Source organism: Stegodyphus dumicola, chromosome 4, assembly GCF_044657685.1.
Source record: "Stegodyphus dumicola isolate Sdum_Otavi_A_Nest chromosome 4, ASM4465768v1".
In the NCBI taxonomy this organism is placed as follows: Eukaryota; Metazoa; Arthropoda; class Arachnida; order Araneae; family Eresidae; genus Stegodyphus; species Stegodyphus dumicola.
Window position 1 is genome coordinate 15,896,790 of NC_140771.1, and position 15,634 is coordinate 15,912,423.

The 15,634-nt window shown below is 29.0% G+C and overlaps 1 protein-coding gene across 4 annotated transcripts in view; it reads left to right on the forward strand.

The window, feature by feature from the left end:
• Positions 1–15,504, forward strand: part of LOC118187991 (uncharacterized) — a 275,888-nt gene extending 260,384 nt beyond the window's left edge. For all 4 annotated transcript variants that reach the window (XM_085814595.1, XM_085814593.1, XM_085814594.1 and 1 more), the window contains 3 exons: positions 3,297–3,419; positions 9,828–9,975; positions 12,678–15,504. In XM_085814595.1, the coding sequence (XP_085670721.1) occupies positions 3,297–3,419; positions 9,828–9,975; positions 12,678–12,829 (423 nt within the window). In that variant the 3' untranslated portion in view covers positions 12,830–15,504. The remainder of the gene's footprint in view (positions 1–3,296; positions 3,420–9,827; positions 9,976–12,677) is intronic.
• The last annotated feature ends 130 nt before the right edge of the window (positions 15,505–15,634 follow it).

Consider the following 15,634-nt stretch of genomic DNA (forward strand, 5'->3'; position numbering starts at 1 on the left):
TCATAGAAACGTAGATTTATTTCGAATAATACAATAATAAACATATATATATATTTATATAGAAAAGAACAAGAAAAATTTAATGTTTACGTCCTGATACTTGACATTTCTTCTCTGCTATTATCTTTCCTATTTTGGGAGAAATTTTGTTTGCAGTGATAACTTTCAACGCTGACCCAAGGTAAGCATCATTAATACGGTTTCTAATAGGAGACTTATTACCTTTCATGACTGAAAATAACTGCTCACACCGATAAGTGCTACCAAACATGGAAATAATTTCATATGCGAATTTTCGAGTATTTTCAAACCTGGTTGGTAAATATTTATAAAATTCAGGCATGTCCACTTCAATGAATTTTGCTTTCAAATTTGAGTTTCATTGAATCTCAATCACCTTCATTTGCATGTGGTTGGGTACTGAGTCAATACTTATTGAGAAAATCGAAGAAAACAAAAAAAATTTGTTTTTGAGGGAACTAAAATCATTAAACCTTGTTTCAAATTCAGTTGTTAAATTTGCAATTTTTTCTGCATATTTTTGATATGAACAAGTATCATCTAAACTTGATTTGTTCATGCTGCACGTCAGGAAGTGCATCAAATCTTCATTTTTAAGTTGCTTTTCCCAAAGAACTAGTTGACATTTGAATGCTTTAATTATGTCAAACATGTTCGTAATGATATGATCTTTTCCTTGTAACGATAAATTTAAATCAGTTAAGTGTTTGGTTATATCAACCAAGAAAGATAAATCTTGTATCCATATTGGATCATAAAACAAACTTACGTCTTGATTTTTCGTTTTTAAAAACTGACATATTTCTTCTTTCAAATCCCAGAATTGTTTGAGAATCTTGGAGCAAGATAACCAACGTACCTCGGTATAGTAGGACAAACCCGAATATTCACTATCTAACTCACTTAAGAAAGCAGTGAATTGACGCTGATTTAAACCTCGAGATCTTATAAAATGTATAACTTTTTTTATGTATGACAAAACATTCTCCATATTTATTACTTTCGTGCATAGAACTTCTTGATATATAATACAATGCATATGATGAATGTTTGAACCGTGAATTTCAATAAGTTTTTTCCTTAGTAATGCTACGAAGCCCTTGTTTTTCTCGGTCAGTGATGGAGCGCCATCTGTAGCTACAGAATTTAATTTTGTCAAAAGTAGATTGTATTTCTGCAGAAGTCCAAAAACACAAGTAAATATATCTTCTCCTATGGTAGTACCAGGCATCAGTATTAGTTCCAGTAATTCCTCAAAAATGTTAAAATTCTTGTCACAAGAACGAAGAAACACTACTAATTGAGCTTTGCCACTAATGTCCGTGCTCTCGTCACAGGCAATGGAGAAACTTTCGAAACTAGATGATTTTGCTTTGATCTGATCACTTAAATTCGTGGCTAAATCAGTAACTCTTTCCACAACTGTATTTTGAGACAATGAAATTGATTGAAAAGCCTTCACATTTCCAGGACAAACAATTTCTCCAGCTTTCATTAGGCATTCCTTGATGAAATCACCGTCAGTAAAAGGCTTCGAATGCTTAGCTATCAACTCAGACAAGATGTAGCTTGCATGTACCGCCGCTTCACTTTCTTGCAATACTTTACTAAACATGGACTGTTGATTTTTCACTCCTAACTTGAGCTCTTTCAACTTTTCTTCTCTCATTAATCCTTCGTAATTGTTATGTTTCGATTTGTGTTGTTCGTAATGATGTTTAATATTATATAACTTTGGTACATTAATAGTATTATTACATATCAAGCAGATTATTTTATCTTTTATTTCACAGCAAAAATATTCTAATTCCCATTTTACTTGGAATATTCTACGTTCGTCAGTGATTTTTTGTTTAATTTTACTACCACTTGGTTTTGATATAGACATACTGAATACAAAGGGCTGGAATAAACATGGTTAACGTTAAAAAGTTAACAAAAATTCATTCTTTCCACAAGAGATAAATCAAAATGCTGAAATATTTCTTGAAAAATATTCTAACAATATCACAAAATGTCAAACGTTTAGCAAAAACCAATTCAAAACAGAGAAACTAATTCTATCTCACAGCGAAATCGCTACAAATCAATCACAGCATTAAGTAAACAAACAGTTCGCTAGAACTACAGTTACTACTGAGATGAGTTGTTTGTTCTCAGCTTTTATAAGCTTTATAATTAATTTCTCGAATATACTGGAAACATGTATAAATATCTGGATTTTTGTGGATGGCAACAGCAATTACGAGATATTTATTTATTAGATATTAAATGTATGCACTGTTCTATTTTTAACCTTCCAACGCAGCTGTCTTTTCAAAAATCATCTGCGTTGCTAAGGCAACATGAAGCAAATCTAATTACAATTCTAAATAAAAAAAAACTAACTAAATAAATAACTATGAAATCCGTAACAATATGAATTAAGTAATAATTAATAATAAAGCAAAGTGCATGCACATGCATGCACCAATATATCGTACAAAACTATGATTGGAAAACTGAGACCATGAGTTCGGCCACATTCGGCTGTCGGGGGATGCGTACAAGTTCTGAGTGCACGTGTCCCCCAAAAGCCAAAGGTAGCTGAACACAAGCTACTCACACGCATTTGTAATTTAAGTAGTGTGTGTGTCAGCTCGCTGTGAGTAATCTAACAACACTGAATAAATTATCGTTAATTACTTAGCAGTAAACATTTCATTTTTTTCTTCGTCGATATGTTATTTTATTATTATATATTATTATTTGCCGATATATTGGCTGGGCCGCAAAAATATATATTTGTTGTGGGCCGCGAGTTTGACATCCTTGCTTTAAAACAAAATTTGAATTAAGCATGACTATGAATTACATTAAATATTTTTTACTTCACTTAGAATTCTTATCCTGAAATTCTTGGCTTCTCTCTTTAAAATACTTAAGCATTCTAGCATGCTGAAAAATTAACTCAGGACGTCTGTATTGTTTGAATGCTTACAAGTGGAGAACACTCTTTTGACATAAATATGTGTAAAATTTCATGTCTTTAAGCAGTACCTTATTTTATGTTGCTTTTGATGTAATGTGAAGAGAAAGAATATTACAGGTTTTACGTAAACTGAAGATGCTTTTAGACTAGCAAAATTAAAATACTTGCAGACTTACATTCTTAAATAATTTATTTCATTTATTGGAATATTAAACATGAACAAATTCATGGAAAAAAAACTTATCTGTGTATCTAAAAATCTATATCTATATATGTTTATGCCTTAAATCTTTTGGAATTTCAGAAATTCTTGGATGATGGCAATGGAAATGTTTCTGGTATTAGTACAATAAAAGTTGAATGGAAAAAGGATAAATCAGGAAACTGGGTTATGGAAAAAATTCCTGGTTCTGAGAAAGTTTTCAAGGTAACATCCTAACCTGTAAACAGCATTTTCACAAAACAGTATCTTGGAAAAATGCTGTGCATTATTAGAATGCACAAAGTTAATATGCTAGTTCTTTATTAAATATATAAGAGACATACTTGAATTATTTAAACAAATGTGATATAAACCGTTTAATGTTTGCAGCATTTCTCTTTAAAGTTTCAAATACTGTAAATATGAAAGGATGAATATTACTTCTTAATGAATGCAAATTTTGATGAGCTGTGTCTATTTTTATTAACATCTATATATATGCCTATATAAAAAAAATACTTAATATACCAACAAGCGCCCCTCCCCCCCCCAAAAAAAAAAAAAAAAAAAAAAACTTTTGATGCTAACTTGCTTCTCTAGTAATACTAGATTCTTGTGAAGCATACATTTATATATGTATTTAATTATTAAAAACAAAACCTTTAAGAAACTCAAGTTTTTAGTATTTCTACTAATTGTAAATAAATACTGTCTAATTGAATACTCGGTAAATAAGTTAAGTAATATTTATGGAAATGAGGGACTTGTTTTTGGTCCTTCCCCTGAATCTAAAATTTGCATTTATATTCATTTAGCATTTAAAAATTTATAAGCTTGTTATTTAATATTGGAGTGATTTAATGATTTTTGTATTTTAATTATTCATTATTTCTTTCATCTAAAAGTAAAAATACTAGTTAACTCATATTCTTTCAGTAAAATTCTAATTGTAAACAGTCTTTGCACATGTTTTGATATAATTTAAAAGATCTTGAATTCTTTTCTCTAAAATATTAAATCTTAGAAATGGTTATTTTTCTGCTAGAAGTAGGTTTCTTTCTTGCACATACATACACTTACATTAGAAAGTTTTAGTTGATAGCTCATAAAATTAAAGGAAAAATTGCTAAAAAATATCATTATATTTCATAATAAATAATGAAAATTTTTATGCCATTTGATATGTTATAAAAATTACATTAAATTTATTGTAATGTAATAGTATATTCATTAAAATTTCTAAAAATTAAAGCGGTGGATATTTTAATGATCTTACATGTTTTAACATACCTTTTTGGTATTCAGTATTAAGAAAAGAGGTGTTTTTCCCCCCCTCCCAAAAACTAAAAAGTTAGTTTTTTTTGGCCAGAAGATTTGTTGCTTTTATGTAAGACAGAACAACTTAGCAGACTAAAAAGGTCACCAGCTTTAAGCCCAATTTCAATGGTGAATCTAGATTCACCCATGCCATTTGAGTGGGTACTTGCATTGTTTGCTGTCTTATATATAAATTGCTATCTTATATTAATTTGCATTTCTATTAAATTTCATTGTTAGGTGTTCCTTTGAAAAATTATATTAAAAAACAAAGTATTTTGAACACAAGTGTGTATTTTTGTTTGTTTACCAATGATATGCTTAAGCTTCATTGGCACTCAAAATAAATTAATATGGCATTTTATGTTAATTAAATATTTTAATGTTAGTTACAATATATTAAAGTTTAATGTTAATACAATATTAAAACTGTACTTTATACTTACATCTAACAATCAGTTTATGACTTTTTATGCACCTGAGGATTTTTAAAACTGTACTTTATACTTACATCTAACAATCAGTTTATGACTTTTTATGCACCTGAGGATTTTAAATCCTTTAATTGCTAACTAATTAAAAAGTATTACTTAAAGACTAAATCATGAGTACTACATATAAAGATGTATGCTTTAAAGTATCTTTAACACATACATTTTAACAAATTAAATTATATATGTCTTTTAAGTTTTACCTGTTATCTATTTTAGTGAGGGTTATTGTGAACAATGAATATTTAAATGTATATGTAAAATCCAAAAAACAATGTAAATTTGTTCTATGAGTTTCTTCTGCATAATGCATTTCTGTTTGATATTGTTTTACATCCATGGATATATAATGATGCACATTGAATTAATCAATCTGATTTTTGTTGTTTCTTAATAAAATGAGGAAAGTGTAAACTTGATTATTATTACTCATTATTACTACCAATTCCATCAATCTAATTTTGGAATGCAAAAAACAGCATTTTGCATTCCAAAGGCAAAACAAACCTTTTGCACCAAGTACAGCTTCATGAACTTCCACAATTCAAAAGCTGATTTCATTATCCATTAAATCAAAACAATTTTTTAAGTGGAAAAAGTATCATTTGGAAAAATTTTTTAGATTGAAAACTATCATTTAGAAACAAGGTAAATAGTTACAGAAATAATAGTATGGTTGAATGTTTTTAGATAGACAATGTCTGCTTTCTGGAAACAATTTAAAGGTTCTGAAATTGTTGGTATCAGTTACAAATCATTGAAGCAAAATTAATGCTTCTTAAGATTGGTTTCTGTTTTTCCAAACAGAAATTTTACTACTAAATAGCTGAACTTGGAACTTACAGCAACTACTGTGAATTCTGCATTAGGGGAAAATATATATATGTGAAAGGCTTTCGTGTTAGAGTGCCCAGTGGTAAAATTGCTGAACACTGGTAGTTCAACCGGGGTTTGAATCCTGGCTGGTGAATGCGCATTTTCCCCAGGTGCAATGCAGATGCGAGCCTATTTTCCTTAGTGTCCTCCCCTCATTTAGAGAGATTGCCCTCATGTGCTTTGCCATAATCAGATAAATAATAATAAAAAAAAACTTTGATGCTAGGAAGCTTATGGTTTGCATTTTGTTGACATCAACAAAAGAGACCTTACGTGAATTCATGCAGGAAACATCAGAGATGGATTCGAGAACAGTGATTCTACCTCATTAATGAGTTACAGTTTCACATTTAATTCTGAATGCATTTACATCTGAAGAGAGTCAGAAGTAGGAAAGATTCTTAGCAACATTATGGAATATGTCTGTTACAACAATGTAAATGATAGTATAGGGGAAGACTAATGAACAATGCACATGCTGTTCTGCACATGCTCAACAGGAGTTTCAAAATGAAATTTTTCCATCTAACGTAAAGCGTTTTAGAGATGAATGTGGATTCGGCTGACTTTTTATGGATGAGAACATATTTATATATCAAGGAAATCTGATTGATAAATTTTTGGAAGCCAAAAATATTGAGCTATAAAATTGGTTAGCCAAATTTCCTGATTTCCATATCATAGAAAACGTATTGGTTACCTTTGAAAAAGTTGTTGCATGATAAAATTTACTGTGCCAGATTCTAATTAATTGAGAGCCTGAAATTGCATTGTGATATATTTATACTCTTCAAAAGAATTCATTCCCTCGGGGCTTAATTTCTAAAATCAGAAGTGCCGGACTATGGAAGGCCATCAGGAAGAAGGGAAAAAATAAAATAACTAATAAAAAATAAAAAAGACTAATAATTAAAATTAAAATTCAATGAAATATAAAGATATAAACAAAATTTAATAAACGATTAAATTAACAATTAATGGTTAAATAAAAGAAATAAAATATCAGGGCTCATCTTATTTAGAGCTTCGGCAGGACTTAAATTTCATTCAGAAAACTAAGCAATAGCTTAGCCAGCTGAATTCAAGCCCTGAATATATGGTATAACTTACAATTTCAAGGGATGAGAGAAACAAAAACCATTCTTTTTCCAACCCACCAATGGAAAAAAATAAAACCATTAAAGCGGCACTAATGAGAACAGAGAGAATGATAGAAACAATATGGGAGTATGGAAAGAAATTTAAATTAAGAAATGTAGCTTCAAAAACAAAGAAGAGTTAAGCTTTCTGACCACGATGCCCTGCCCGTATAATTCTAGCTGTTAAACAGAATGTGATTGGGCAAAAAAGTTTCCCCTTAGTGTCCTATCAGATAACATATAATGTAAGGTCTGAACAAGTGAAAATTTTTGTCCCTCGTATTTGGTTGCATAGTTCAAGTCAGCAGGAGCTCTGCATTGAAAGGTCACTAGCGCTGAAAGTGCATAACCAAATAGATAATTTTTAGTGCTTTCAGAAACAAAACATTTTACCCTGACTGTCATAAATTCATTTTCTACTTGGAGAATAAATCTTTGAAATGTGGATGTAGGATTTTCTTTCCTTAAAAGTGTTAACACCTCCATCCATTTTTTAACTGGAGAAAAACAAGTATGCGATCAGAAGTCATAATCGTCTTTCAATGCATATTTATTTTTAAAAAACCATTTTTCCCGCTGAAATTGTGTTCCAGTTACATAAAAAAAAACTACATCTATCCCTTTTATTTAGGGCTCCGCTGCATTCCGCATAGAATCGCCGTTTATCTCAGAAACTGAGAAGTTCTGGAGCTGAGCTCTGGTGTGCTCCTCTGAAAATTAAGCTGTGCATTCCCTTTTAACAAAAAATCCCTTTTATCGTATTTGTGTCTCCTTTAATCGCTTCTTTCTAAAATTTAATTCCATATTATTTCAGTTCTATTTGTGTCATAATATAATTTTATAATATTCATTCATACTAGATTTTTCACTTTATATTAATGTCTTTTGATGCTATATCTCAGCCAAAATGTATTCAATTAGTCAGATTTTGAGAAATCAGTCCTTTTTTTGCCCATGTAAAGCTAGGCCTTTTATTATCAGTGCATGTTACTTACCTTTTCTTTGCTTCTGGAAAGTTGTTCTTTATGACCTAGCCAGGAGAAGGGCGAGGTAATGAGGCATTTTCCTTAGGTGAATGAATAGAAGGGAGGGGGGCAAATTAACAGCAGAAATACCTTTAAAAATAAATTATCGTTATTTACTTTCAATTCTGAAGCAACATCTTAAAATGGCAAATTTCAAGCAATGTTATGGGGGTTTATATTCTTGAGCATTTGTGTGTGCATTTTCTTATCAATTAAGCAAACCAAATAAAAAGCTTTAATTAATTGTTAATGATTAAATATTTAAAATGAGACAGAAAAAACATTATTACTTATTTTATAGAATTTTCAGGTCATTATTATCTTTTTATTTTTATATAAATTTCAAATTTATATACAACATCAATCAATAAATCATTGCAGTGGGTTGAAACTGCAAAGCAAATAGATTTAAAATTTTGTATGTATCAGCAGGGAATTTAATACTATAAGAAAAAGTTAATATCAAAATATCGAATGTTGGTAAATGAGTTGGTTACAAGGTTTTCTTCATGGGAAGGTATATGTGTAATGTATATACAGCCAGTTATCCTTAGAAAGTTCTTTACGAAAGTCTCCCTTTCCCTAGGCAAACAACTCTCTAATGTTTTGTCATACTGAACTTAAGATGTTAGAAGATATATTTCATTCCTTATCGAACATGACAGAAAATATTCTTGAGATATGTGAAATTTTAACTTTGAAGATGAATATATTAAAAGAATAAGAAGAGAAATGAAAATGAATTGTTGATAAATCAGATTATCAAGACTTAATTGATAAAAGATCTAAATTTTATCAGAAAAAATGTGTGTTTTTGATAAAAATGAAAGATGGTGCATTGCTAAATATATTATTAAAGATATTAAAAATTAAACGAGATAGCTTTTGGTTGCCACTTTCTAACAGGTGAAAAATTAGTATTAAATTAATAATATTATAAAAATCCATATTTTATAAAAGAAGAACTTAGTACCTAAATATCCACATGATATAAATGATCCACATGGATAAATGCTACAGATATTCCATGAGAAATATCTATTTTTATAAATCACAATGCTCCAGTAATTCTGATGACTAAACCAAAATCACACCTTTTAAATATAATTTAGGAATAGTGTTTAGTTTAGTCATTTCTGACTTTGAAAGTTGTGTTAAGACTATTTTTTTTTAGGTTTTCAGTTACAAAGTTAGATGAAAGTAGCTTCAGAAAAATTAAAATATGCAAAATCTTCCCTTGTCCTTAAAAATCTTTCAAATATCATTATTTTCTGTGTAGAATACTAATTAAATAATAAAGTACATTAAAAATATATTATCAATTTAGTTTGTTAAAAGCAAGAAAATTAAATAAAAAAAGGCTGGGATTCTAATGTAGTACATACTTTTATATTAATTGTAGTGCTATTCATATTCTATCACTTCTATTTGCTGTTTATCAAAAAAGGTACTTTTAATTTTTTTATTTAAAAAATTATAAATTTACTGAATAATGTAATGAATACTTTACTGAATAAAATTAAGACATGAATACATAAACTTAAGATTAAAAAGTATAAAATTATATAGATATAGTTAATAAAAATCTAGGTATGGCTCTGCTCATGACTTTTATCTAAATAAAAATGATTGTTGTCTTATATGTTAAATATCTAAATTCTAGTTAGTAAATTTGGAAAGTATTAACTAATTCTGAAATGATTTAACTTATTCATTCCAGATGCATTAACTTATCCATTTTGGACAGCTTATTATAATGTGAACATATAACTGTGAATTTTACAGGCTGACCTGGTAATGCTTGCGATGGGATTTCTTGGACCTGAACAGTATCTTCTCAGTGATATAGGAGTGCAACAGGATCCACGAAAAAATATTGCGACACCCAATGGAAATTATCATACATCTATACCAAAAGTTTATGCTGCTGGAGGTAATATTAAAAAAAAAATTATTGAATTTTACATGGTTTTTACTAGATTTTCTAAGTTTATAAGTTCATAAATGCTGACTAAATTATTGACTAATTTTATAAAATCTTGATTATTGCTTTAATCCAACTAAGTAAGTTGGAATGCTTTAGTATAACTTAGTACCTTATAATACCTTAGTATACCTAAGTACCTTAATTTTACAGTCTCGTATTTAGTACTGTAATGGCTATGAAAGAGTAAAGGTATTTCACTTTCTTGCTAAATGTTACATCTTTAAAAGTATATACTGTAAACATAAACACATTTTCAATTTGCATAATTAATTTTTAAAAAAATAATTAGATCTGTGTTTTAAGTATAAGAAATTAATTTTATAGAATGAATGGTTTCAGAATATTAAAATAAAAAAGTTGCAGATATATGTAGCATCTGTATTAATATCTCAGCCCTATGGTATGGTGTGAAAATTGAGGAAAATATCTTAGAACATACTATATTGCTAAATTTCATTCTAACCCAATTCGATCAAGTAAATTCACTTTATGGAGTATCTGTGACAGAATTGCCAATAGCTGGATGTAGTTAAAAGAAATCATCATCGGGATAGAATTAAAAAGACAGAAAAAGAAGAAATAATAAGAGTCCCTCACTGATCCCAACAAATGGAGTTAATATTTTCCAAATGAAGGTCACTTCATTGAAAGAAGCATAAAATTGAAGATAGTGTCACAAGTGTTTAGCTTAGTACAAAAAAATTTATGAAGATTCCTGGGCTAAAAGCAAGTGGAAAATAAGACAACTGAAATCAAGATATTACTGAAGAAAGCTAAAAAGACGCATGTATTTTGCCAAAAAGAAAATTGAGTTTTAAGGTAAAACTCATTTTTGCTTAAATTAAAACTAATTTAACTTTCTAGTCTGAAAGATTATTTCTTTTGTCTCACCTTTTACCATAATGTTAAAATTCATTTACTAATGAATGCAAGGGGAATAAAAGCAGCTAAAATTCTTGTGCCATTGATTTCTGTGTCTTGCAAGAATAAGACAAAATTAAATTCAAATTATTTACAAATCACAAGTTTAAATTCTGATCTAGCCATTTTCACAAAATATTACCTAATATTCAACAGCAAAGGAGAAACTCACTAAATTGTAGATAAATATTGCTTGCAGCAGAAATACCAGAGTTATTTGTAGATGGTAGGCATTTTTAGTCCTTTTTCCTTTAACTTACATCCTTACACGTCTCATATACATATTCTTGTAGAGTAGAAAAGAGAATAGAAATATATTAGATATTGTAACATGAACAAAAACACATGCATAACTATACTGTCTAACCACACTAGCGTGAGTCATTTAGCTGAGAGCCAAGATGGGTCAGTTTAATTGAAGGGGTGTGGGCGAAAAGCGTGGGTATTTTTCCCTCTCGAAGGTCGTAGCAGTTGTAACAGTTTTAATATTGTTATTAATCTCCTGTGCATTTGAAATAGATGAATAATAAATAATTTACAGGTTACTAGCAATATTGAAATGCAGGCTCCAGAACTGCATGCATTTTCTCACACAAAGCATGTAATTATTTTTTTAAAAATAAGTTTTTATACCTTTCCTTCTCTTGTTTGTATGTCGCATTTTTTTTTTTTTTTTTTTTTTAGTGTAAAATAAAAGTTATTGCTGTGTTCCATCATTGGAGTTTACTTCAAATTTTTTAAGAAGTTTTCAGAAGGTGTGGGTGAAAAGCGTTGGGTTTTTTTTTCCTCTCGGAGGTTGGGGTCATTTAGTGCTTTTTCTTACAATCGTTGAGCATCGCTGTTACTGACCTTCTTTTACTTTCAAATCTTCATTTTTACGATGAATTCTAATGTTCCTGAAAGCTCTAGAAATAAACTTTTCTGCAGCGATTTGAAGAAATTAGTGTCTAACGTGATTAAAGTTTATGATGAAGAATCACAATAAGGAAGACTGACCATCCCAGTTACGCAGCCAACACGCAGAGCAAGTAAGAGCAAAAGGGAGAAACTGGTATAAGTACAGGCTTAGATAATTTTGATTTGGATATTTTAAGAACAAAACAAATTTTGCTAGTATAAAAAATATCACATTTACTCACATATTTCTTTAGTATTTTTAGCATGTGACTTAAGAAATTCTGATTTACGGTAACAATGTAAAATATGCACGAATGGGAAACTGCTGATGTAAATAAAAAGAATATTATAGAAATTAATATGCCCTTTGAAATACATAATATTATTGTGTCTATAATTATTGCTTTGGAAACAGTATACACTGTGCATTTTTCCCTTCCCAGTGTTCAAGCAATAAAATTAGTAGGAAAAGAGGGAAAATATGCTAGTAAATATAAAATATATATTGTTAAAATGTACATATTATTTAGAGATAACATAAACATGGACTACAAAATATTATTACATTAGTTTTTAATGTTATTTAATGTTGATGCTAAAAATTCTGAGTGTGTATATATTTCTTAAATATATTGACAATATAAGTTCAACTTCTAACAAATTATATACTTAAAAAATTTTTGCTGTTTCATGTTTTATAATCTTTGCTAAATTAAAGCATTAGGACAATCTTTAAAATTTTCTTATTGCACTTACATGTTTTAGTTGTTTATTGTATCTAAATATCAATATTGGGCATGTGTGAAGTCTTGTATCTTCTGATCTTTTAGATTGTCGACGAGGCCAGTCTCTTGTTGTTCATGCCATATCTGAAGGGCGGCAGGCCGCCCGGCAGATTGATGCTGATCTCATGAAGTGCTCCTCTCTAGCTGGTCCGGGAGGAGTTATACCATATGTCACTCAGTTATCAGTAGCTGCTTAAACTATCTTGTAGCTGGCCAGATCAGGACTACAGATTATAGTTAGCTTTTATGCTTACAATTATCAGGTTCTAATGGCCAATTTTGGGCAGCAAAACAGTTATCTATATATTAGCTTCTTAAAAAAGATGAGATTTCATTACTGATAACAAATATCAAAGGAAAATTGCAAAGTAAGAAATTATTTGTTGTATGTTGATGGTTATATGTCATTCAGAGTACAGAAATATGGATATATATATATATATCATCAGTTATATCATCAGTTATATCATATATGTTAATATGATGGTGTATGTTACTGAATGTGTACATATTATCTGAAAGATCTATTGTCCAGCCATTTTAAAACATAATAATATTAGCACATCAATCATTAAAAGATTCACTTGTATGTATAGATGTCATATTCTTGCTTGTAGCATAAAATACAGTGTAACTTCAAGCATAAAGTATAAATGTGACTTTTAATTACTATTTTCTTGCTTGTCTCACATAAACTACAGCCATCTTTGAGTGCACATAAATCTTAAGTTAATAATTTTAAAGAAAGGGGGAAAATTATTCATGCCAGTTAAATAATTGAATGAAAGCAGCTATTGACATTTTTTCTGCTCACAAGCTTTTCAGAAAATTGTAGTTCTGATGAAGTCTTCCATATAGGTGCTGACTGAACATGTTGGTACAATCTAAAATGTTTGCTCCATTAAGTTTTATTTAGGACAAATGTTACTGATCAAATGGAAGGGAGGAAAAATGTATGTGTATTTTCCCTTGTGTTTGCTTCAAACAAGATGTTCAGGGTTCTCAGTATAACAGTATGTTTAGGTGAAATCAAACTCTTGCTAAAATTTATTTCTAAATGACTTCTCAGTTTATATAAGGGTATTTGCCTTTCTAGAAGTTTATTATCTCTTTTTTGGGGAGAGGCAGTGGGATTTCATATCTTCAATTCTTACGTAATATGAAGTGGGAAAGAACTAAACTGAGATCCCTGGTTGCATTTTAAATAATATTAAAGAATACCTTTTCACAACAAAACACAGATTTTCTCTTATTCTAGTACAATCAACATCTTGCCGTTCATATTTATGAACACTTTTTAAAGTCCAGGATGTAGATTGAAATAGAGTTTGTGTAAAAGTGAAGAGTACTTTGTGCCTTGTTGAAACAGTAGCTTGTTGTTGCATCTGTTATTCGATTGGTATTGTGAACAATGACTTTCTTGAATGTAGTTTCAAGCACATTCTGAAATTCCTTATTTGATACTTTAATTCAAGTAAATATCTTCTATAGCCTCTAGATATCCACTTTTTGCTGTCTAGATATTCTTGCTTTGCATGCAAACTTAATTCATATATATGTAGTTAGTTGTCAAATATATTTTACTATTACTGATATTACAATAATTTTAACCAAAAAATATGTACCTAAAACATTCCATAGGCTATTTGTTTTAATATTTTTATACACTGACTACATGGCTGTTAAAATTTTTTAAAACTTATAAAATATGATATTAGATTTTTTTAAATTGAATATAATTTCAAAATAGTAGTAAATCTTTTGCTTACTCTTTTGTGTGAAGATGAAATTTTTCAGTGTTTAAATGTATCAGGCATGCATATTTTTTCAATTTTAGACACTAAAAATCCCTTCTACAAAAATTATTCTTCAGAAAAAATAAATTTTGATTGGAATTTATTCTGTACATGCTTGAATACTATACAATTTTCATGAATTGTAATAAACCGTCCAGTCACATTAACAATAAAATTTGATTAATATACAATATAAATAAAATTTATCTCATAAAATTTAATTGTATAAATTTAACATTTTAAAAATTGCTGCGGATAAAATAACACATACCTGTTTTTGTAATCTTTTTTGAGGGAGAATATTAAATGTGAGAGCAGGAGAGAGAGACATATTTCTAGCCGTATACAAATTTAAGTATAACAAACTGAGACATACCACAAGAACCCCATGAACAGTGTTTTATTATAGGTTTGAAATTCATGAAAGCTTATGTATATTTGATAAACTCTTTATATCAAAATTATTTTAATATGAAATTAACTGAAAAATATTAATATTCACTTCCTGAGCTAGCTTTTGCCTGTGTATTACTGCGGTACATTTCTTTGATGTGTATTATCTGCCTTTCCAGAAATTACTCCACAAATTCCGATTTGTCAGTTCCATTGAAAGATCCCTGATAAATTTTTTCCCTTTCTGTGTTTTTTTACTGATATTTGATAGCAAATAAAATAATGTGCATTCATCTTCCCATAATTTTTTTTATTGATATATGGTCATTTGAAATTATTAGTTTCTATTTTGATAGCAAGATTTTTTTTTTTTTTTTTTTTTTTTTTTTTACTTAGGGGTTCTGTTACCATTGTCATAAAATTAAGATATAAAAAAATCTCAGTTATTTCTATTTGATTCATTGTCAAATCTGTATATAATTTCTAAAAAAAGCATGATTTGTTTTAACTGTATTTGTAAATTTTGAATGAGAATTAGTTTAAGAAATATAATGAGATTTTTATTTTTAAACACAAATGTTTACAATGTTGTCTTTTTCAGACTTATTTTGTAAAGTATACATATTGTTCCTTTACAGCACTGTAAGTGTATGGTTATTAAATGTTATAGATTTCAACTGGAATTTGTGTGTGTGTTTTCATTTCTGGAATAAAGTTTAATAAATTTTAAGTGGAAAATTCTATTCACGACATACCCAAGAACTGAAGTATATTTGTTGTAGCATACAAAAGTAGCATTACACAATAGAACAT